At 41.4% G+C, this 26,256-nt stretch overlaps 1 protein-coding gene across 2 annotated transcripts in view; it reads left to right on the forward strand.

Moving 5' to 3' along the window:
- camk4 (calcium/calmodulin-dependent protein kinase IV) overlaps positions 1–26,256 on the forward strand; it is a 45,616-nt gene that overhangs the window by 4,230 nt on the left and 15,130 nt on the right. The window contains exons 2-5 of one of the 2 annotated variants that reach the window (XM_049019755.1): positions 18,286–18,364; positions 23,007–23,069; positions 24,206–24,288; positions 25,561–25,633. In XM_049019755.1, the coding sequence (XP_048875712.1) occupies positions 18,286–18,364; positions 23,007–23,069; positions 24,206–24,288; positions 25,561–25,633 (298 nt within the window). Of the gene's footprint in view, positions 1–18,285; positions 18,365–18,402; positions 19,634–23,006; positions 23,070–24,205; positions 24,289–25,560; positions 25,634–26,256 lie in introns of those variants that run through there. The other variant, XM_049019756.1, reaches the window with a different exon arrangement.

The raw sequence follows: 26,256 nt of genomic DNA on the forward strand, positions 1-26,256 counted from the left end.
TGGAACAGAGTAGGGAATAATCAACGATTATGTTGCTCTAATAGAAAACGGGGAGAATCAGTGGGTTACTTAAGGACCATAAGAAAGGGGAATCATGTAGTCATGTGTTGAAGAAATCATGCAACGAGACAAATCTTGTCATGGATGCTGCTGGGGTGTGAAGTGCACATCGAAGAAGAGAGACTGTTGGCGTCTACTCATGTCAGTAACAGACAGCTCTTGTTTTTTCATTCATACCATAAATACCATGGATGCCACACATACCACCCAGTCACTCCACCATGCTAACTGCCAGCCACAGTTAACAAATCAGATTTTCACAAATGGTTTGTGGTTTGGTCAGCATTCGCATGCTCAGCCTATTCCTGTTAATAAGCACAATATGGCCTCTTCTGTCTAGCAGTGTTTGTGTTGAAAGGAAACACTGAAGCTTGTAATGTGCTTCTTAACATCTTAAGGGCTGTTGTACTTTGCGGATATTTCTATCTTTGCATATCAGTCACTTTTATTTTACCTAACACCGCATATTTGAATAAAGGAGCACACTCATCATCTTGTCATAGGTTAAATTAGTGAAAAATCAGAAATGACTCTCATCTGGGCAATCTGTATGAGGAGTGTAAACTTCCCGTAGGGAGAGAGTGTGAACTTCTCATACACAGGGAGAAAGTGCAGACTCTGCACATGCAGGGAGAGAGTGCACAATTTGCACACGCAGGGAGAGAGTGCAGAGTCAGCAAACACACAAGGAGAGACTGCAGACTTCGCAAACACAGGGAAACAGTGCAACTTCATAAACACACAGGGAGAGAGTGCAGACTCTACACACAAGGGAGAGAGGGTAACCTTCGCACACACAGGGAGAGAGTGCCACTCTACACACACAGGGTGTGAGTGCAGATTCCGCTTGCACAGGGAGAGAGTGCAAACTCTGCACACAGGGGGAGAGTGTGAACTCCACACACACTGGGAGAGAATGCAGACTCCGCACACACTGGGAGAGAACGCAGACTCCGCACACATTGGGAGAGAGTGCAGACTCCGCACACATTGGGAGAGAGTGCAGACTCCGCACACACTGGGAGAGAATGCAGACTCCACACACACTGGGAGAGAGTGCAGACTCTGCATGCACAGGGAGAGAGTGCAGACTCCACACACACAGGGAGAGAATGCAGACTCCGCACACACTGGGAGAGAGTGCAGACTCCACACACACTGGGAGAGAGTGCAGACTCCGCACACACTGAGAGAGAGTGCAGACTCCACACACACTGGGAGAGAGTGCAGACTCCACACACACTGGGAGAGAGTGCAGACTCCACACACACTGGGAGAGAGTGCAGACTCCACACACACTGGGAGAGAACGCAGACTCCACACACACTGGGAGAGAGTGCAGACTCCACACACACTGGGAGAGAGTGCAGACTCCACACACACTGGGAGAGAGTGCAGACTCCACACACACTGGGAGAGAACGCAGACTCCGCACACACTGGGAGAGAACGCAGACTCCGCACACACTGGGAGAGAACGCAGACTCCGCACACACTGGGAGAGAGTGCAGACTCCGCACACACTGGGAGAGAGTGCAGACTCCACACACACTGGGAGAGAGTGCAGACTCCACACACACTGGGAGAGAGTGCAGACTCCACACACACTGGGAGAGAACGCAGACTCCACACACACTGGGAGAGAACGCAGACTCCACACACACTGGGAGAGAGTGCAGACTCCACACACACTGGGAGAGAACGCAGACTCCACACACACTGGGAGAGAGTGCAGACTCCGCACACACTGGGAGAGAGTGCAGACTCCGCACACACTGGGAGAGAGTGCAGACTCCGCACACACTGGGAGAGAGTGCAGACTCCGCACACACTGGGAGAGAGTGCAGACTCCGCACACACTGGGAGAGAGTGCAGACTCCGCACACACTGGGAGAGAGTTCAGACTCCGCACACACTGGGAGAGAGTGCAGACTCCGCACACACTGGGAGAGAGTGCAGACTCCGCACACACTGGGAGAGAGTGCAGACTCCGCACACACTGGGAGAGAGTGCAGACTCCGCACACACTGGGAGAGAGTGCAGACTCCGCACACACTGGGAGAGAGTGCAGACTCCGCACACACTGAGAGAGAGTGCAGACTCCGCACACACAGGGAGAGAATGCAGACTCCGCACACATTGGGAGAGTGTAGACTCTGCACACACAGGTAGAAAATGTAGACCCTGCACACAGAGAATGTGAACTCCACATACACTGGGAGAGAGTGCAGATTTTCCAATAGTGACAATGCAATCATATGCCATTGCCTATATTTCACTGAGTGTTTCTTGAGATTAAGGACACTCCTCTACTTACGAACTTTCAGACATACGAACGAAGAGGACTGTAAGTCCAAATTGTCTCATTGGGCTCCCGTTGCCTCACAACATCTTTTTTTTTCTGTGCCCCAATTCCGGATAGTACAACTTGTGGCCGCTACTCCCGCCGTGCAACATTGTAGCGTACATACTCCCAGCATCCTAGTTCTTTGTACTTGCATTTACCCTTAAAATGATGTTGAATAATGACTTACAAACATTTCAAGTTATGAATGGCCTTTCGGAACGTATCTCATTTGTAAGTAGAGGAGCGTCTGTACTGAATTGTCATTGGTCAGTGGAAAGATACAGTATCATCATTGTTTAAGCAGTGGGTAGGTGGGTGATTCTCGCGAAATCAGTTTTAGGAGGTGGCATGAAGCATTTTGATGAAAAAGTACATGCTATCCAAATGAGAAGGATACTGTTATAAACATCTTATCATGGGTTATCTTGCATATGTTTTAAAGTGAACATCATAAATATATTTTCTGTTGTTTTTTTCACATTTAAGAGTAAAATTCTCATAACCGCAACGTGTTCATTACTGAGTTTGGGTTCTTTGAAATAGAAATTTTAATGTTTAAAATAAATAAAAAGGAAAAAGCTTCAGTGCAAGTAAAACTACTAACAGTTAGAGTAAATAAACATGTGGTATTTGGCATTCATCGATAAAAGAAGTGAAAATATTAGGGAAAAGAAATTTGTCCAAGATGAATTTTCTCATCCACCGCAAAAAATTTCAATCATTGTTTAAGTTCACAAGGAACTTACACAATCAAGGAATTTTGAAGGAGGGACACTACTGGCTGTGACACTCAAGATGGGTATCAGGTAAGACCCTCATTTTTTATCTCTCCAGAAAAAAATTAAAAGTTTGTTCATCAGAGTGCCTACACGACTTTTTGTTTCTCATTACTGATATGTGAGACCTGATAAGTTTTTAACATTTTATAAAATACAATTAAATTTTTTTTTGATTGTTTATATTTAGACCTTAATGAGGTAAATAATAGTCAGTGAAAGTTTAGCTAGGCCTCATGGTGCCTCCACAGAGGACAAAAAGATGTAATATCACTCATACTCTGCAACAGTATCATCACTCACCGCAACAATTGAAGGCCATATAATTTTTTTGAAATGTTATATATACACACACACACACACACTTCAAACATGGAGATAGTACACAAGTACACAATTTTGTTCTAGTTCAAGCATTACTTTCATTACTTTGTCTATGCTCAAAAATGCATTTTATCTTCAATTCTTTTTTTCCATTTTCAGGTATCAAAAACATAAGGAGAATGGTAAAATAAAGACAGTTCAGGATCTAACTAAAACACAGCATGAGAAAAAGAAACTGGAATGGAGGAAAAATTTAGCTAAATATTATCAAAAGAAAAAACAAGTACAGTAAGACCTCGGATATTCACGAGGTTACGTTCCAGAACCTGCCGCGAATGAGGAGGATTCGTGGATGTTTGGTAGAAGCACTAAAAATGGTAACATGCTTATTTCTAGTATAAACCCTAAATATGCTCGCCAAAACACTTTACTCTCATTTAAAAGTTAGCTTAATACATTACTTTTGAAAAAAAAAAGAATGTTTGACGTAAAAATGGAGTTCAGTATCGTCTAACAATATTTGTCACACTAGCACATTTACAGTATAGTATACTTTATAATTTTATAAATTACTATAAAATGAAACATAAACACTTCTGTAGGGTTTTCATGGATTTCCCAGATGTGCGAAAAGATCGCAGATGCAAATAAGTTTGGTTCCAATGAAATTTTTGTGGATCTGTGAATTCGCGAATCACGAAGCGTGAATGCACGAGGGATTACTGTACAACCGCTTCTCAATTTGAGTCCAGCGTCCTCACTAAGTGAGCCAGAAAATTGCCATGAAGAACTCCAGTCACCAGCAGATGAAAGGATAGACCTGACAGGGCCAGTAGAAGTATCCACCCCCAAGAGAATATATCCAGCAATTAAAAAAAAAAAGAGCAGACATCAAAACTTGATTGAAAATTGATAGCCAAACTGAAGTATACAGAGGAAAAACTAAAGGAAAAGACTAAAGAACTACATAATCTGAACAGAAAAATGAAAAGACTCCAGGCTCAAAGGTTGAAGAAGATGGTGAACAGGCAGCCTGGAAATGCTATTTATTTATTAGTGCTATAATTTTATGGACAAATGATTGTATGAACTTTTTCATAAAATAAATATATTCTTTAAATTGTGGTATTGTCAGCTAAGCGCAAATCCTTGCTAAACTATGAATATACAGCACTAAATCTCATTTCCGAAACATTAAGTTTAATCTCCGAAACACCATTCTCATCACCACAATATGTGTTTATTAGCAAATTATTTAATTATTAGAAAATGATAATTAGTTTGGGGGCGACATGGTGGTGCAGTGGTTAGCACTGTTGCCTCACACCTCTGGGACCCAGGTTCGAGTCTCTGCCTGGGTTACATGTGTGTGGAGTTTGCATGTTCTCCCCATGTCGTCGTGGGGTTTCATCCGGGTTCTCCGGTTTCCCCCCACAGTCCAAAGACATGCTGAGGCTAATTGGAGTTGCTAAATTGCCCGTAGGAGTGCATGTGTGAGTGAATGGTGTGTGAGTGTGCCCTGCGATGGGCTGGCCCCCCATCCTGGGTTGTTCCCTGCCTCGTGCCCATTGCTTCCAGGATAGGCTCCAGACCCCCCGCGACCCAGTAGGATAAGTGGTTTGGAAAATGGATGGATGGATGGATAATTAGTTTGTAATTGTATTTACACAATATATAGCACTTCTTATTTAATTTTTGTTACAGAAAAAATATACATGTCAGTTTTCAGTAAAATATCCTAAAAAAACAAGATGTAAATCGTCAAGTATGTTGCGGTAATGAGAGAAATGAAGAAAATGATAAAACATAATAAATATAAAAAGGCAATGTCTCCTGAGTTACTTATACCTCTGAGCAAGAGTGTTAACAATCTACTTTAAAAATTACCAAAAATATACATTTTAAACCATATATTTGATGTAATGTCATGTTGCGGTAATGATATTTTTTTCTGGACTTCATGTCTAAAATACCAATAAATATATAGAAATTTTTTTTTTTTTTTTATGTGAAAATATCACATACATCAGACATTAACCTTAAACGCTCAAAAGGAAATTTGATTTCAAATGCCTTTTGAAAATTTTCATGTTGGATTCGTTTTAAATCTGGATTTCATGAGAATCACCCAGGTACTGTATTCTAATTGGTTGTTCAGTAATTGCTTAGGGTAGGGTGACAGTTCTGGGCTGCACATGTGCAGCTCATGCATTTATATGTGACCCCCCCCCATGATGGACTGGGCTCCTGTCTAGGGTATCCTCTGCCTTATGCCCTGTGCTTCTGGTTCACCATGACCCAGCCTTATGTGAGAGGTTATGGGAAATGGCTGGATTTCTGACCATTAATTGTTACAACATGTTTTGGAACAGCAGTGAGTGGTTGGTGGGTTTTAGTGGCTTGGGTTGAGGGTTATAGTATTTTCCAGCCTTGTTAATAGGGTGATTATGTAAACATATTCATGACATACTAGAAAATAACGAATAGTTACCATGTGCAGCCCATAAATCTGCTTGGGAAGGAAACACGGAATGGCGAATCCTCGTAGCTGTGGAAACCGATGCCTTATTTTATAATAATTGGACGTGAGCCTCTTGCCATGGAGTTAATGACTGAAATAGAGTTCCAGATCTGCCAGGGAGCAGAGCCAGCGTGCCCTCTGGGGGGCAGACGTGCCGGGGCCATCAGGAACTGGTATTTATCTACTAGCCTCACACAGAATGCCTGTTTTTTTATTTACGTGCATGAATTTCACCCCTCATCACAATCATTCACTTCATGTGTCTCACCTGTATCTGGCTTTGTGGGTTAGGCAGCTGTGCCTGTCATCAGAAAGCTGAGGGTTGGAATCCCATGGTTGAGAGTGTGATGTCACCGTTGGGCCCTTGCTCCAGGCCCTTAACGTAACAAGGCCCTCAAATACTCCAGGGAAAAATGTACAGTGCCTTTGATAAAAGTGCCTGCTGTATAAATGAAATGTACGTGGTTTCTATACTGTTATTAAAACATTAGAAGTGTATGTATACTGCTACAGAAGCTATTTATACCAAATTTTATTAATAATATTGTCAGATAAGTTTATAGTGCCATATCTTTGTAATGTCAGTATCATACTTTCATTTCAGATAGTGAATCTTCCTCAACCCCACACACTCCTATAAGGAAAACCTTTTCTTATGTTTGACAGTCATGCAGAACCTGCACTTGGAAAATATTTCAGCCTAAAATATGGCTGTTTGCAGATTGATCTAACAGCATAAATTTGCTTAATTGTGCATTTTTTTCCGATGCAAATGCTGGATGGTCATTTTAATTTATGTAGATGGGAAACTGGAGATGGAAAATCGGATAGAGGAAGGAAAATAGTGCGGTCTCGGTCTCGTTAGCGTTATAGTGACAGGAGATGCCTTTGGAGATGTCGGAGAGGCTGCAAGGATCCTGAAGCAGATCCAGAAGCTTCCCGGCGGAGAAGTGGTAATGAGGAGCCAGCGGGGCTGCATAACGGTGATAGGAAAGTTATGGAAAAACCATGAATGAGTCTGAACATCTGGTGTGTGTGGGAGACAGGTGGGCCGGGGGGAGTGCCGCTACAGGATTCAATAGTGTAATTACAGAGGGAAAAGTGTGATGTTTTCATTACTCTCAGAAGTGCATATATAAGCAGACATATTATCTCGGGAGCCAGCTGAATAAATAATTTTCTTGGTTTTTACACTGGATTTAGTTTTGTTTTTCGCAGCATTAAAAGCAGTTTTATCCTTTCAGTCTGTAACATTGTGACATGTATGAGGCATCAGAATATCAGGCTAGTGTGCACTAATTCCACTGTATAAAATCAGTTAAATAAAATTATTGTATCCGTTTGGATACACAGTGACATTCACTTATTCATTTGAGTAATAATTTTATTTAAGTCTATAATCACAGGAAAGAAAATATATTATTTTAACTGTCTGTGGTTCAATATTAAAAAAAAATAATTTCAGAAATGGGTTGACTGCATTTTATTAATGTGCAATTTTATAGATCAATTCATTCTGAAGGTCTCTATGTGGGATTGTGTATAAGGGTTTGAAAATGAAATCAGTCTCACAGGGTGTTTTGTGGCATACAGCCTGTCACATCATTTTTGTTTTGTTTTTGTACAAAGATATAGTCTTGAAAAACTTTAGAAGGAGTAGATGTGTATTTATGTGGGGGGTTTATCTTTGCCTGCTAGGACAACAGTGTTACTCCTGGGTAATGTCATCTTTGCTCTGATTGGCTCCATTGTGCGAGAGCTGTTCTGTCATCCAGGTAAATGTGCCCCCTGCTGGGAGATCATGCACGCTTGGCTTTGTTCAAGGTGCCTCCTTTCTAAGTTGGACTGGCCCTGCAGCATTCACACGTTTCAGAATTCTCCAGTAAGGTGACGTGATAATTGTCTAGGTTAAATGTCCCTCATCTACTGGTGTTTCCTGTAGGACTTCATGCATTATTTTGGCCAAATTGTTATTTTCATCCTTGAAGTAAGAAGGTTTTATTTGAAGTTTTAAGAAGTGCTGGTGAACACCTTGAATCAGGTTACATAATATTCCCGTATACAGCAGAGGACAGACCTACCATGTTCTGTGACCCGCTTACCACACTGCAAATGCGGTCTCTCTGCATCCCTGTATATGCTGTAGTTTTCAAAAACATTTTCCACGGATTTTCCTGGCAGTAATTATGTAAGTAAGGGAGGAGAAACTGGGTGAATTCCCAGATGCATTTGAGCGACAGTCACATGGTGAATCAGGCCAGCGTTTCCGGGGGGGAGGGGGGTCGGTGCCGCCCCAGCGTGTGGGTGATTATGTTCAGGAAGCAGTGGGTAGATGGACTTGTGCTTGGCTGAGAAGCTCTCCCATGGCTTCACAGGCAGTTGCAGCCCATGGATGAAATACATAGCGGGAAGCTAATCAGAGTGTTGGTGTGTGTGTGTCTCATGATGGGATCATGGATGTGTTGCGCTTGGTTAGCGCTGGCCAGGGCTTCCGGGTTTTGGTTTGTATTTGAAGACTGCAGAGAGTAATTAGCAAATTATCAGTATTGTTCCGATTGTGACATCATTTGGAAGTTTTCCTGGTTGTTCTCTGTCAATTAGCGTGTTTAGCTTTGTAAAACAACATTTCTGTACAGCACAGAAAATATGAATCTGCCCATTCTAAACCTGTTCTCCATACATAGGACACCTGGATGATGACAGAATTCTCCACTTAATTGTATGAATTAGTGGCCACCTCACATCGCACATGACTATGGCGATGAATGAAGTGTTATTTGGTGAAAATCTCTGTTATGGAAGACATAACAACACTAAATAAGTTACTTTAAAGCAAGAAACAGAATCTCTTTAAATATAGGTTAATAAGATTTCTGGTGTCATTCTGCTAGGACGGATGTCAGAATACAGTATTGTTTAATACTGTATTTTTATAACAAAAATTTGCAGTGCTGTCAACAGAAACATTTCCACTTAAGAAACAAGACTTTTGAACTGTTAACTGAAAGTTCCTCCCACACTCCTTTGTAGAGCTTGCAGCATGATCTGGTTTGGTTGAGGTTTAGCAGCTGGAGCAGGACATAGGACAACAGATGTGGACGATTGAACTGAAGGCTGGGCCACAGGGAATCCGCTGTACTGTATCTTTGTGATCTTTGGTGCCAGGGTGCCATTGATTATCTGCGATCTCAGGACCAAAAGGCTATTTAACAAACAGCAGAAGTAATGGTGCACCGATGAGGAAATTTTATTTATTTTTTAATATTGTTCTCTAATATTACGATAATCAATGCTGACAACCAGCTAACGTCTGAGCTCCACAAATCTGTAATGAAACTGATGCCTCTGATTAGGTTCCCCTGAATGTGTGTAGCAGCCACATGATATAATGCAGATGGTGAGATGTCAGTGAAGCAGCATCGACGTGGGAGGATGCAGCGAGGTTCTAAGTGCTGAATGAGCCAACAAAATCCCTCGCCCTGCATTACAAAAAATGGCTGATTGGCCAACGTGATTATCTCCATTTTTTTAGTAGTTGTGTCTTTAGCTCTGGAAATGCTAACTGAATATTGACTAAAGTCTAAATGTCGTCAGCAGTATTGACTAAGACCAAGACAGGTTGGACTGATGCCAGTGTCCTGAGTTTACATGAACATCAGCTGATATTGATATGTTAACTGATAAACCGTGCAAGGAGGAAAGACAGAAAATATAAAACTTAAAGTTTTCTCGTGTTAATGCATTGCGTTAACTTTAAAGTTTGATTGTCTTAATGCATGCATTATTTTATTACCCAGATGGGAGAATAGTAAGGATGTAATGATATACTCAGCCCACGAGATGAGACATGATATTGGGTTCACGAGAACAGGACGAACGATATTTGAACAATATTTTAAGGAAAATTTCAAAGAGGAAATATATTACTGGAAAGCACCCTTTTATTTGATTAATTTTAAAGACAAAAAATGCTAAATAAAGCAGATGTATGGTGAAATGTTTTAAATAATCATCATCATCATATACAGTAAAGAACAGAAAAAATATTTAGCACCATAAAATATTTCACCACAAACTCAAATGACAGGCTTCTCCCCTATTTGACTTTTCAATTGAACATAAAATTAGAATATAAATAAATCAATATAAATAAGAAACATAAACTTATTCTTAATGTTTTCTTCACCGGTGCAGTGGATTTCAGTAAAGAGCTACAATGGTGCTCCAGATGGCTTTGTATAGTAGTAACTGTGTATGGCATTATTTTCCTACAATGCTTACAGATGGTTCGTGTTTTGTTTGTCACCCTTTTGTCATTTGTTGTAATATCACGAGATCTTGTAATACGGGGTCTTGTTCCACCCCTAGAGAATAGTACGAGCATATATTTTAATTCAGACCTATAATTATTCCTACTTTGATTTAAACAACAAGGTTGTGACGTTGCACAAAATCCCAGAATTCAATGCTAAAATGAAAACATTCAGTTAGCATCTCATGGTGAAGGTGATGTTATCTCTTTTATTTTGCTTTAAAAAGATGCACAGGAAAAAATATCGTAATTTGCAATATCTGTTTTATTTTACTGAAGTCTTTCAGTGGTTCTCAAGATACAAGAAATAACGAAAACTAAAACCAAACACAGAGTAATACCAAGGGGAACAAAAACAAGTACCACATAAAACACCTACACATTCATGTAACACTGATAAAGGAACAAGGCATTGGCAGGCACATATATAGAGATGATGAGGTCTAAACAAGGAACAGGTGTGAGTGGTAACAAATAAACCAAATACTAAGGACTAGGGGCTTCAGGAAGATGTGAGGGTCATTAACAATCATAAGACACTAAAGACTCAAATACCAGGAAATATTAACACAGGAGAAACAGGGATGACCAGGAACTAAAACACAAGACAATGACCAGTTCTTAATTACATGAACACATGACAATTAACAAGGGGGAAACAAAACAAAAAAGTATCCTGTCTAAAATGACACCGGCGTACCTCAAACCTACAGCAGTAGGGATGCACAGTTCTCTGTTGCACACAATCCATTCAGCCACGTGGTGGCCCAGGGAATGGGAGAAAACCATGAGAACTAAGAAAAGTGCTAAACCAAGGGAATCACCAAAGATAGAACAGGATGGCCTGCGACACCTGCTGACCAAAGAAGGAACCGTCCACCAGAATGGGGCAAGTCGGGGATCCATTCTGTCAATAAGATGTATATTTTTGCTCAATATCTCATTATTATTATTATTTTAATTCTTGTATTAGTAACTCCTGGCCTGAATTTGATTAAATGCTTTTGTTTATTACAGTAATAAATGGTAACATAACAAAACTGATTAAATACCCCAGAGGCAAAATTGTGAATTTATGCAAAGAAGTTGTATAATTTGAGTCTGTCTTCAAACTCATTTTTTAAAACTAGAGAAAGTTAATATGTTATAGTAATGAGTTTGTGAAAATGACCCATGTGTTCCTGTTTGTGTTAATTCTACATTCATTTTTGAGTTTAAACACATAATCTGTCATAGTAAAAATGACAGTTGATTCTATGTTGCATATTTGTTTTGGCCGTAATCCTGTGTTGGCCATTCAACAAACAGTTAAATGGATGGGTGTCTCAAAATTTCATGTGTGCCCTGTGATGAAATTGCATCCCATAGAGGCTGTCCCCCCTCCTTGTGCCCTGTGCTGCCTGGAGGGGGAGGGGGCTCCAGCCCCCCTGTAACCTTGATCAGGATGAGAAACCTGAAGATGGATGACTGGCTGGACAGTAAATAATTCCATGTAGATCCTAGTTTATTAGACTTTTCACTTTAGATGAGGTAACGCGTAATGGTGCCGGTGCAATTTAATTTTGATTTAGTTTTGTAAATAATAAATATGATTTAGTTTTTAGTAGTTTTATTTAGAAATTCAGAATACTGAGATGCTGATCATTATTGTTTAAAACATTCCTCTCCATTGTTCCCCCAGTATTGAACTGCAGTATCGATTCGCTTCCGTAATTGACTTGCCTACCAGAATGGAGTCTTGTTCATGCACAGAATGCAGGTGACTGAGTTCGTATACGAATCGTGGACTGACTATGGATGCAGAGTGACGTTCCGGAGAAGAAGTGCGAGTCCGCGCCACATTAAAGCAACCTCCCCTCAGTATACCTCAGTAGTTAAGTGGATTTTTTTCAGCAACATGAATTTTGTCTGTAAAAGTTTGAGGCTGTTTAGTGACAGTGTATTTCCATCACTTTTCATCAGTGGAAGAGCAAAAAAGTGGTATTGACTTTATATGCACTCAGTAAAACCACATCATGGGCTACATTTACATTTGTTTATTTAGGCCTACCAGATGCTTATTTCCAAAGTACCATACAAGGGAAGCAGATATTGCATATCAGGCATTCCCCTTGTGGGGAGCAGGATAGTTGTGGAAGAAAGATGTATATGAACACTGTGAAAATGCTCTGTTCAGTATTTGAGAGGTGGACTTGAAATCCAGTGGGGTTTCCCCACACAGGTTTGAATCCTGTTCGCAGCATCAGCTCTATTCAAATCGCCCGCAAGGCAGCTTGTGGCACCAACAGACAAAGCTTTTATTTTAAATTGCTGATGAAAGTGCTGAGCCCTCATGTCCCCTCAAAGAAATAGGTAAGCGTACTGATTTGACACTTTCTGATTAAAAGGCACATTGTACAATGCAAATGTTCTGTTTCAGCGCACAAAGAGTTCTTTTGCTTGAGGCCGTGATGGCAATCCAATGGCTATTCTCCACGCAGGTTTGAATCCTAATTGCAGCATTCTATCTCCAGTTTTTCCTTTTTTCCATGCAAGGCATTCTAAGGGAAATAGAAATGGCCGCCTTCTGTAAGCAAAGGTGTCTTGTCAGCCCTTGTGTGCCGACCATCGGCACATATCAGTGATCCTGGAAACAGTGCACGTCTAAAGGCGGTTTGCCCAGAATTGCCGAGGACACCTGTCTTCCAAGATGTAATGAAGTAATCAACCAGGAAGAAAATCTGAAGTGTAACATCGCGAGTTATATGAACCTTAGTGTCCTGCCTCACATAATAAGAATGAGATTTGCAGTTCCTGGATCTGTGGAAGGTGCCTGAGACCTGCTGGATACAGGCTATGAATCCCGCCTCTGCTCTGTGTGTGGGAAGTTTGCATGTTGCCCCTATATTGTGTGGGTTTCCTCCTACAGTTCAAAGATAGTTCAGTTAGACAGACTATCACCTCTAATTCGTCCATCGTGTGTGATGGTGTGTGTGATGAGTATGTGATTAGAAGGATGGATGGATGGAGTTGGATACGTTTCTTTATTCTGCGGTCACGTGGCAGCAACAACAGATGCATGAACATGTTTTGGACCATGTTTTGTTTGAAAGTGGGAGGAAAATTGTAAGTCAAGCAAGGTCAGTGGAACACAACTGTGTAAAAAAATGCTGCGTTTCATGCAGATATTAACCCAGGACAGCAGTGCTTTAGACAAACAGTGTGCACCAGGATGTAAAGTCAGCTAATTAGATTTGTTGCATAATGAGTGCAGCTTCTTAATGAAACGAATAGTCCACACTTGTGCTTTATTTAAGGTATGTGCAGAATGAGGGAACGTTTTGCATATGAAAAATGTTGGTGTTTAAGGGACAAAGGCAAAGTGGTCATTTACTGTGTCCGCAATTATAAATAAGTGCACCAGCTACTCTCCTGTGTGAGGTATTTTTAAAATAAAGCAATCTTATATAAAGAAAGTCCTATAACTATTTGTTAGAACAAAACAGCAAATTAATTTAGTATTTAAAGTTCTAGGTAATGCTGTTATTTAGTAGATAGCAGTGCATCCTGTCTGACTGGGTAAGCAAATAACAAGATTACTTTGTGAATTATCACAAAAAAACCTGCTAAATGCCTAGTGCTATACTTTACGTAACATTTTATTGTCCTTAATCAAACTGACTTCCAACTAGGCTCTGTCTGCTTGTGTTTAAATCAGTGCTTTCAAATAAAACTGTTACACCTTGTATTTTGTATATTTTGTATACTTGAATCATACTGTATGTATGACTATGTGTAGGACAGTTACCTCGCGTTTCCATATCTGAGTTTGCTGTGGTCTGTACTGTATGTCCTGGGATGGATTGGCATCTTATCTAGAATGACCCCCAGCCCTCAGCTGACCTCTAGGCACAACTGCTGTGAACCTTTCCTCCATAACATGATAGATGTTGGATCAGTCATAACTTTTTACTTGAGGCTGGAGAGTATTGCCCTCGCATTACAACTTCTGGATGCTCTTTGCTGAACTTGCCCTAAAGCAGCAATGTCCTTTAAGGAGTCCCTGCCCGCTCCATAAACGCTTCCAGACATTTTAGGTAGAGATGCTCCGATTCTATTGCTCAACTATCGGTATCAATATTGGTAAAAATGGTTAAAAATTAACTGAAGTTTACCACCGGTAATTCCTTTTAAAATAGTGACCCATGTTGCTTTGCGCACCCTCATATTAAATAGTTAGAACAATGTCTACTGTGTGGAATTATTTTAACGTTAGCAACAATATGTTAGAAATGTACTGTGCGAACATTGATCTTGTAAAACTTCACATCAGTTCAGCAGAACAAATTTGATTGCTTAAATCCTAAGGCCAGACAGTGAAGAGTATGAAGAGTGTCTGAAAAACAATTCCGTTCTAATAAAGAAGGCCGCAGTACTGCCGAATAACGCTAGTCAATGACTAATGCAAGCGTTGGGCAGCAAAAGAAAATTCAGCGGTCAGTGCAAAATCAAAATATATTACTTGGAAAATTACAGAATTTATCACACTTGATGATTGGTCCATCTCTGTGATAAATGTTATAAGTGCATAAGATGTATATAGTTCTAAAATATAGTGCTCTGGGACTGTTGTTGCATTCTACAGTTGGTGTTTTCTTACCAAAAATAAATACTCTTTCATAGTGTTGGAATGTAATTAATATTTTTTTTATTTGGGCGGACTGTCCATTTCAACTTTTATAAGCAGAACCTCCCAAACAATCGGTGTCAGTGTTAGTTTTCAAAATAATCAGCATCACTAATTTTTAGATGCGTGGCTCCTCCGGGTACTCAGATTTCCCCCCACAGTCCAAAAACATGCTGAGGCTAATTGGAGTTGCTAAATTGCCCGTAGGTGTGCATGTGTGAGTGAATGGTGTGTGAGTGTGCCCTGCGATGGGCTGGCCCCCCATCCTGGGTTGTTCCCTGCCTCGTGCCCATTGCTTCTGGGATAGGCTCCGAACCCCCCTGTGACCCAGTCGGATAAGCGGTTTGGAAAATGGATGGATTGATGGTTTCTGATGGTGTTCTGTATGTCACTGTCTCTGTATAAATTATGTGGGTAAAACTGAGAATCAGACCGAGGACAGAACCTTGTCATACCATTCTGCTCACCTAGCGTCCACTGGGATTTGTGCCTCAATTGTGAGGTGAAAGTATCAAATATTTTTCAGAAATCTGATTTAATATTAGTTATCATAATAGCATAATTTAGTGGTTCTTTGTAATTCCTTAACTGGCTTGTTTCCATATACTACGTAGTATATACTATGTAATGGATGAGTAGTGGTAAATTTTTTATTACTTTTTAATAGCCTTTGTTTAAAAACAAGATTAAACATAAAAATTATTTTATGCATGTATTAATTAGAATCCCCCATAACAGTAAATGCTACATTAGTGACCCCTTTGGTAGTTCTATGTCCTGATTTTAACATTTCTCACTGGCACGGGTACTGGTGAGCTACTCCCAGCTGTACTCTCAGCTGGGCTATGCAGTATTAGCAAGGAGTCAGCTGTTATACTAGCCTTGCTCACACAGTGCTGCATGCCACCGGGGTTTTTGTGCCTTCCCATGTGCTCAGTGTAACGTGACTGGAATTTACTGCGAGGCCTTTAAAAGAAACCAGTTTAGTTGGCAGTGCTCTTGGCCACCATGGGGCACTTCAGATAATGAGAACATGACCGATAAAAGCAGTGAAAACATGGTTAGAGGGGCAATGGCGACAGAGAAAAGAGCTGCACTGAGAGCGTCACAGATCCACCAAAGAGCCGTGAAGAGAAGCGGTCATTCGTCAGCTGCCCAGTCACAACACAAATATAAATATAAGGTGCTTCAATGCAACAATAAATACGAGTTCAGTTATGACAAGAAATATGTAAACAACAATAGGTACATATAGAGATGGCCGATTGTTTTAATGGTGTAAATATATCTTAATGACGTACATAAACAGGAATTTGCAGTTGTTTTTAGAGGTCGGCGTGGCTCAGCAGATAACGCTTTGCCTTCCTCTTCACCTTCTGGGTTGCAGGGTCGACTCTTGCCTCAGTTTCTTGCGTATTCAGCATATCGTGTTCAATGGGTTTGCACTGTGGAGCCGGGTTGGTCCCCTATAGCGCAGACATGCAGCTGAGATGAAGTGGTGAGATTGACCTGCTTTCTGAGGCATGTGCATCCCCCGAGTTTCTCTTAAACTCTTCTTGGTGTCCCTTTGTCCTATGATGGACTGGCATCATGTCCAATGCCTGCCCTCTGCTAGACTCTGGGTACTCCTTCTGTGAGCCTGTCCACGATCAGAGGATGGAAGATCGTTGGATCATATTTCGTAACTTTTATTTGAAGCTAGAGGAAACCTTCTTGGTTTCCTTCTTGATGCACTTTGCTAAACTAAAGGTTTCCAGTAGTTTGGTGACAGTGGACCGGACTATTTTGTGCAAAAATTTCATGTACTGGTAAAGCTTGTCGAATGGTGTTGAGGGTAGGGCGGGTTAACCAGGGCAGGATCGATTGACGAGCCAGAAGTATACCCTTGCTTGAAAATATATGGTTTGTTGATGGAAATTAACCAGCCCCTCCCCCAAACTCCCAGCATTCCTTGGGCCGATTGGGAATGCCCACCTTAAACCATCAATATCCATTAAGGAGTACCTACCCTCTCCATAAACATATCCAAACCTGTTTAGATGTGCAGTTTTAGTATGTTCCACATGTCATTGTCTGTTATTTCTGTAATAAACTGAGAATTGGACTGAGGACAGAATCCTGCGGCATCCTGCTACCCACCCAGGATCCACTGGGATTTGATATGCAGATATACAGTGGAGATGAAGTGGTGATACTGGCCCGCTTTCCTAGGTGTCCATGCTTCACTCCTGTCCTCTTTAGATAAGTACTTATTGCCAGAGGACAAACTTGGCTTTTAGTTTGACTGGGGATAGTAGTGACAATTTCAAAGCTTCTGTTTCTCTAGTTTTGGTTACTTGCTTACCCAGAAAGCAACTTCCCCATTCATGGCTCTCTACACTATCATAGTGAATATAATTCCCTTTATCTTGTTTTTCCAGATCCTTTTTTCAGAGCTGTGTACAAATACGGGAGCGTATGTAACAACGATGATTATTACAGATGAGTAACTGGTTGCGTTAAATGTGGCTGCAGCACTGGATGGATTATTGTAACATGATTTGATCTAAATGTCATAAGTATGTATGCACAACTGTGCATAGACAAGCTATGCAATGGTATATGACTATTTGCAGTCAGGTCAGGTCAGGTCAGGTCAGTGAGTACCTGTAAATCTCTCAAGTTTTTGTTTACATTACAGGATATATGTGGGGCTTGTAGTAATATTTGAAATTCTGACGTTGAAAAAAATGGCAAAGTTGAATGAAATTCCATCATGCCTTTGCTGGAATGAAAGCTGGATTGGTTTTCATGTTATGCATCACACATCCCATGCTAAAACAGGAAGTGTCATGGTGGTGGAAGTGTTGCTTTCTCAAATACGAAAATGACATAAGAATAAAGTTTGTTTTATGCCCTGTAGTACAGTGGTCTAATGTTTTACCTACTCTGAATTGGATTAGGCCTACATATTATAAGCTGAATCAGCAGTCAGGGGTTATAACTTTTAATTGCATTGTGGTGTATTTTCTTCGATTTTTTTTCAGCATATTTGGCCTTTTGATCTTTTTGTCTGGCTCAAATTTATGTATCTTTTGAATACTTCTGTTGTATTTGGATTAAAAGGTTCCTCCCCGTATCTTTTAGACGCAGAGTCCTGGCCTTCATACCCAGTTGATTTTAGGCTCTCTCTATCTCACTCTCTTGGGTGGGGTTTTTATGGGCACTGGGGGTACGCAGTCTGGTGTCCTTTGTAGTTTCTGGGGATGTTAAGTCTCCTCTCTTCTTTGCCCTCTCACAGGGGAGCCACGTCGGTTGTCTTTCGATGCAGACAGAAGGGAACTCAGAAGCCCTATGCTGTAAAAATGTTGAAGAAAACGGTAAGTTGCTCTGATGTGCACCACAGCCTTCCAATATGTACCACAGCTGTCCAACGTGTACCACAGCCTTCTAACATGTACCACAGCTGTCCAACGTGTACCACAGCCTTCTAACATGCACCACAGCCTTCCAATATGTACCACAGCTGTCCAATATGTACCACAGCCTTCCAATGTGTACCACAGCTGTCCAACGTGTACCACAGCCTTCCAATATGTACCACAGCTGTCCAACGTGTACCACAGCATTCCAGCGTGCATCACAGCCTTCTAACATGCACCACAGCCATCCTACACTCACTACAGCTTTCCAATGCACAAGATGAGCTTTCAGTGTGCGCTATGGCACACACCATGGCCTTCCAGCACATGTTGCACCATGGTTCTTGGGGAATGTTGCCGCTCTGTGCTTGTATATGGATGGTATAACAGTAAAGCCAACTTGGTTTGATTCAACTTGGCTTAACTTGACTCAATTTGACTTGATTCTGCTCAACTGACTTGACTTGCCTTGATATCCTCCTTTGCATATGCTGGTGCAGGCAGGTCCTGCTGTCCGAAGTCAGCAGGACGCCATTCTCCCAGCGCGTGGGAACACCGGCAGGAAGTGCCGTCATGCACGGCTGCCTGTCCCATGCTGCTGCTATTTATCTAACAATTAGGCAGCGATTAGATACCATCCTGTATTTTCACGTCGGCTGTATCAACTATATTCTTCTTTATCAACTTAATTCATACGTAAATTTGTTAAGATAAATTTATGATCCCTGAACACAGGAAAAGACAGAGTCAGAGGCAGGATTTGGGGAATGAAGTAACGTAGTGTTTTTGGCGTGTAGATAGCATTGGTTCCTGTATGATGTGCGGTAATGGTCCTGTAATGTCTGCCAGAAGGGGGGAGAGAGAAAATAGCCTGTACTGGGTGACTGGCATCTTTTATGAGGTGGTCTGCATTTCTATAGGATACTCTGAGCTGGTAGTAATCTCAGTGGTCTTCACCCTTTGCCGGTGTATCGGTCATGTGACATTATATACGCTGTCATGTGACCGTGCATGTGGCAGCCCATGTGGATGTTTTGGTTTCTTAGCTTCCTCTCTCTTCCTCCTACAATGATGTCATCTTCGCTCCAGATTTCTAGCCGCCAAAGGTGAGAGTCCGACTCCTTTCAGTTTGGAATTTTTGGCCAGAGGGGCGGCGGTGCTGCTGAGTCCTTCTTTATACCCGCTTTAGGTTCTACTGAGGCCCGAGAAAACTGCCCGGCAATGCAGGTGAGGCGTGTAATTAAACGCCGAGGATTTGCAAAGAGCCACGCGGCATGTGTCTGGCACCTGTGGGGGTGGGGTGACGGCTTCCGAATCACTCCAGAATAGCTGGTGCTGCGACCTTTCTGTTTTTCCTTTCCCGACGCCATGTCTTGTTTAGCAGCTGCGTATTTATGGAAAAGGCCCAGCTCCTGCCCCGGACACCCATCCCTCGCAGCCCCTGTCAAAGTTTGGTTCTGCAGCTTGCGGTTTAAATGTCGACGTGTCCATGTGAGGTGCTGGCAGGAGTGGGGGGGTTCCCTTTTGTTCTGGAAAGATCATGATGCTCATCTTCGCTACACTGTTTCCAGGTACCAGAAGGGCCTGCAGCACCTAGGGCAGCACTCCTTCCCAGACTGGAGGGGTCATGGAGCCCACTGTACTTGTGCTTGTAATCCCCCCCCCCCCAAATCACACACCACGCCTGGTTTTTCGGTACACATATCAGCTTGCAATGCCTTCTGTTTATTTATTTATATACATGGCTGTGAATCACGAAACGCCTAATTTCGGGTTTATTCCTGGACAAAAGCGCGGCGTCTCATTACCCTGCCGTTAATACCTGAGCTTTCTGGCAGTAGGTCCCCAGCCAGATGGACCTTTAATGATATTTAATGTCAGGCGCTATAATTATCAAAAGATCCCACGTGTTAATTGATCCGAAGCGAGACGGAGCCACGGCTGGCCCGACACTTGCTGGAGTATCGGGCGCAGTGACTCACTTGTGTCACTGCTCCCAGAGAGAACTGATCCCCATACACCAATGGCCCATTTCTGCCTGGAAATGTTTTATTTCGACTTTAAGCAGCTTATGTGCTTTGCTCTGTCTATTGCATTGTTCCCTTAAAATCGCTGGTGTTATTAGCAGCCCTGCAATGGACTGGCGTCCCCTTCAGGGTGTTTCCCTTCCATGTGGTGCTTAGGATGGTGTCCAGACACCCCCACAGCTACATGTGGGAGAACGCAGGCGGATGGATGGGTGGGTAGATGGATGGATGGATTCATTTCAGCATCGTCATTATTTTATTAGTAATAGTAGCAGTATTGAATTGTTTTGCAAAAACTTGATAGTTTTTTGTGAGGTCATCAACGTTCATTTATTTAAAAAAAGATCAGATTTTGCATTAATATTGAATAAATTGGATGCTGTAAAGTACCTCCACACCAGCCCAGAGTTTATGATGTTATGTGCTAAATAAAAGGCAAAGAAGGAAGCCTGTTAATGGCATATTAGGGATCCCAAAAGAGGCCCTGTGCTTTGCAGTGTAAGTGTGTAACACATATGACGCAATCAAGTGTGAATAAGTGACGCTGAGGCACTTTGGGCATGGCGGGTGACACTAGGCCACAACTGGGACACAGGGGACAGGGCACATTTCTCACAGCCTCCAGGGGGACACCCCCGGCCCCAGAGATGCTCTATTCAATGTATCTGAGCTATACTTGGTGGAGCAATGCTGGATACAATTCATGACTGGAGAAATTCCGCTTGCTAGTGATGGGCAGAGCAGCCCAGGCTGCCAGTCTGCGGTGGTCCGTAATGGTGGAATCGCAAAAGCAAGAAAGAAGTTCTGATAGAGGTACCTGCATAATGGGGCAGATTAGGATTAAAGCCAAAATTCATAGAGTATCATCACAAGCGTTATGAGTATTTCTTCTTGATGCATATTCTACTGCAAACTTTAGTGTGATAAGAGGTGTTTGTGTGTGTGTGTGGATTAGGTTTATATTACTTTGTGGAAACCAAATGAAGAGTTGTCAAAGAAATCAATACTCAGTTACTTATCGTTACAAAAAATTATTGTCGGATTACGTACTCATTTGCAACAGTATCGATACCAATGGCACCGTCTTCGCCCCCCCTCCAGTTGACACACAGCTTCACGCAGCCCCTCCCCTCACTAACAGCTGAACACATGAACGCAGGCTGACGTTAACACTAAGCTGGCTGGCAAGCACTGATGCTGAACAGACTTAATAACCAGTTTCAATTTAGAATGAAAAAAGCAAAAGTTCCCATTGGAAGTATTTTTCATACGAGGCTAACGACCAGGGAAGGGCTAAGGATGTCAAAAATCTATATGCAGACAATGCTACAAAGTGGTTGGAATGAAGTCAAGTAGCATAGCAAACTTGGAGAAGCCAACACCCGGTCTTTACACGGAATTTCCAGATATCAAAAAAGCTTCCATTTAATCTACAATGAAGTGTTAAACAATTTCCATAAATGTTAACCTGGCTAGTGCGCACGTTAACATTAGCCATTTAACTATTACCAAATTTGCCAAGAGTCACTTTAACCGTCTGATAATTAACTTATCATTAAGGTAACGACTTTGGCTAACAATAAAATGATAAAGTTAACTTGGGAGCTAGTCAGCAAAAGTTACCAGTCCTGCCCATCTGTAACGTTAATAGGTAGAGTCAATTTAACAGAATAACTCAATTATTTGTTATTTATTATTATTTTTAAGTCCCAGATTGAAGCTGAAAAAAGTTGAGCAATTAGAAACAGTCCAGACAGTGGTACCGAGTATCGAGTATTTTCATGGGTATCAGTATCGAGTTTGAAATTGTAGTATTGTGACAGCCCTAGAGAGGACGTGTTTGTTTTGGGGCAGTATGTGGTTCTGCAGGTTAGGCTGCTATGTCTATGATCAAAAGGCCACCGAGTTGCTCCTGGGACTGATGCTGTTTTCTCAAAAATGTATATCGCTTTTGATAAAAGCATCTGCTGTTTGTGGTGGGTATCAGGAAAAAACTCGTCTAACAATCTGGGGCCACGTGGCTCTTCAAAATCCCCCCAGACATGATGTAGTTTTACCATGAACACTGTTGACTCAGTACACATTTAATTGAATGGAGAAGGATCGCTCCCTGGATGGATTTTAAAAATGAAGGTACTGGGAAAAATTTTATGCTGTTTCTGCTGAGCTTTTGTGTTTCCAAGTTCAAGCCAAGAATCACATCAAGACCCTCTGCACTGCTGTTTACTAACTACTTTGTCAAAGGGAGAGTGCGGGTGTTGGACGTGTGTTGATGAAATACATTACAGTATGACTGTCAAACAAAATGTAAGCAAAATAAAAATACACACTCTCAATCAAGACTGCGTGTACTTGCTGGAAATCTTCATTTTTGTAGTGTTTATCATCAAATTCTTCTCTGTAAATATTTGAAAATGAAAAAGCTTATAACAGTGTACAAATTGTGAGCAGTCTGATACATTTATTGAACTGAACAATGGAAAATAGTTTTGACGGATAATTTACAATGCACAGGTATAAGTGTACATAAGAATAAAACAAGACACCCAGTTAACATGAATCTTGTTTTGCAGGTTGATAAGAAGATCGTGAGGACGGAAATCGGTGTTTTACTTCGACTCTCACATCCAAACATTGTAAGGATTAATACTCCTGAGCAGACCCGTATGTTAGTATTTTAGATTCGTAGTTAATATTCTAACACAGTCTTAATATACCACTTAGGCTTATTAAATAAATAATTATATTGTTCTGTAAGTATACAGGCTGCTTTTATTTCTGTTACTTGTGGATGCAAATGTCTAACCAAAGCATATAAAATGGACTAATAAATTAAGCCTTATTCTGGTCTTAAAAGGGTGTGAATTTAAGCAAAGGCCACCTAGAAATTTTGTGCATAAATAATAGACTAAATAATAAAGTAAATGGATTCTGGTAGGCTGACATTATACTGAATGGACATTATACAGAACAATGTATTTTGCTATATTCGTTATTAAAAAACTGTTCAGTAATGCACCACTGGGTAAATCAGATGGCTGTAAACGTGTATAACCACTGTTTAAGCAATATAGGCCTAATGTGTGCATCTAAGATGTGGCCAAAGATAGGATTGTATGGGATATTTTTCCCATTCTTTGTGCTGAACCGGTGCATGTGTCTGTCCACTGATGACATCACAATGTGAATTGGTTAAGGTAGCAGGATTAATCAGACTCATAAGAAATATTCCAGTAAGTATTTTACAGAGTTACAGAGATATGAGATCGTATTGCATCATGAACAGAGAACCGTTCCAAAGTAAAATCATTTCTTTCATAAATGAGACTATTCTTCTTCAGCCTTATTTGAAGTCGATGGAAATTGAGATTTATGCATTCTGCCAAACTGCATTGCTTTGTGTCCTGCCATCGGCAAGTTTAATTCCTGGGTGTGTCCTTTCAGTCAGTATTCTTTGATTTGGAGACCATCAGCATTCCTGTATTGCAATTTCTTCAGTAAGAGAGATATGTGGTGTGGCCCCTTTTCACATTGAAATCCACAGACACTTTCGAACTGTGAATCCTGGGTGTTGTGGAGAGGTAAAATGCAGTTCAGGAGGTGTGTGAAACTGACAGCTGCTGGCTACGCTCCACGAAGCAGGGAATTACAAACGAAAGTGCCGGCTTATTGCTGTCTATGGCGGCGTGTTATTGTGACAGTGCTGGTAATCTGGACGCCAGCTGAAAATACAGTTCATTCCTGGCGTGAGTGCTGTTCGCTTCTCTCGCAGATTAAATTGAAAGAGATATTCGAGACCCCGGCCGAGATCAGTCTGGTTCTGGAGCTGGTCACTGGGGGAGAGTTGTTTGACAGGTAAGTTCTCAGATTTCATTATGGACACATTCCTCGGGAGTCTGGGTTCAAATTCAATTCAGACTGTGGCTTATTCTGGAGTGATGCATTTTGTATAGTATCACCTTACACTAGGACAGTGTGTGTGACATGAAAAGTGTATTTAATATATATAGTTTAGATGAAGGCTCATACTCAGGTGTTGAAGCTGAGACTGCTTATATGAGTGTAATGAAATAGTGGAGCATTACACTACACAGCTGTCAAACATGACAAGCTTGTTCAGAGTGAGATCAGAATAGCAATGATAATATTGCTCTGTCTTTCATCTTGAGCGTGGGTTTTCAATCCTTCGTCTGTCGCGTCTTGATATTTGTGGGTTAAAGTGCTTCTGCGTGGTGGTACATCAGAGAATAAGACCTGGCATCTCTGTGATGATCACGTTGAAAGACAGCTTAGCAGGCTGCTGTTGCCGATTCAGTGTTGGCTGTGTTGAGGTTGGGGGGGCTGATCTTCCTGAATGTCTTGATGCAGTGCGGATCAATGATGGAGCCGGCTTTCCGTCGTGCTTAAGGTAGTGGGAGAGTGAACATTTGACTCCTGTGCACTGGAGAGACTTGGGGTGACCTTGTAAAGCCAAAGGATGCAGGTCAATTCAGAACAAGACACAGTAATGGGCACTGTGCTTTAACTGAGCAGTATTAAAAACTTACTCGGCCTGCAAGTGTCCTTTAAACTGTTGGCCTGTGATGGTATGTATAAGATCTGTATTCCCTGAGTGCTGGGGGAGCTGTAGATGATCGCCCTGTGCTTCTCTGTGGAATCTCCCCTGGGTAACCGCAGTGACGGTGCTCCAGAAGGTTTACCCCATGCTCATTTCATACGATTCTGTGTTATGAGCCTTATACAAATCCAGACAGGATCTTTCACTTTAAACAGAGATGACTAATATGCTATTAAAATTGCCCACACCTGACAGGTAGTCACACACATGTATAAGCGATATAAGCAAAAGATTGTTCAGTAAAGCATCAAATACAGCATAACCTAGTTACTGAAAGTATACATTTAGAATTTCAAATAGGCATGCAACCTGCAATAAAAGTTGAAAGTATATTTCTTTAATTGTTTGATAGATTTTTGATTTTTTTTGTCATTGTTTTTTTTTTTTAAGCAAAATGAAAAATGGCTAATAATTACTCACAAGCGAAGGATTGTTTCAAAGTGATCACAGGAGAGACGCTTTGGGGACATGGGGCTGATGTCAGCACACGCATGCTGTGTTTTCTGTAGGATCGTCGAGAAGGGGTATTACAGTGAGCGGGACGCCGCTGATGCTGTCAAACAGATCCTGGAGGCCGTTGCGGTGAGTCCACGCTTTTTTTTAAATCAACTTAAACCACACTTACTCTGATTTTCTGGCAGACATTCAAACATGCTTGTCTTTGTCACGTTTTGAATTAAGTAATGCTGGTACCGCAGGTTTCAGGCTAGCACCTAATATTTAAAATAACATTTAAATTAAATTCGACTTGTAATTTGGAATTCTTCTCAGCACTTAGGATGTATGAACAACATGTCCAGATATTGCTGAGACTGAAAACAAATATTACTGCATCTTTCAATTTGTATAAAATTCACGAGTTAAATGAATGTGTCTCCTGCATGAGCAAAAGCCCAGCCTATCAGAAAACACTAATAGTCTGTGGCATGAAATCTTAATCTGTGATGCAATTCTCCAAAGATGGAGAATTATTACGTCCTGGCAAAAAATCACCTTCAGAGGCCAGACCCTAGTCTTCCTTGTCTGAAAAGTCATTATGCTCAATGGCTTACCGTAATGGCAGAGACTGATGAATCAATGAGTCTGAAATAGTACACGAAAACCTATGTGCTACCCCGTCAACTATTAATAATGCATTGGCCGAGCCTTCTAATATAAATCACTTTTAGGCTTTTTAAAGAGGGTGAGGGGCTGAAAATAGGCCT

This window comes from Brienomyrus brachyistius, chromosome 7 (assembly GCF_023856365.1).
Source record: "Brienomyrus brachyistius isolate T26 chromosome 7, BBRACH_0.4, whole genome shotgun sequence".
In the NCBI taxonomy this organism is placed as follows: Eukaryota; Metazoa; Chordata; class Actinopteri; order Osteoglossiformes; family Mormyridae; genus Brienomyrus; species Brienomyrus brachyistius.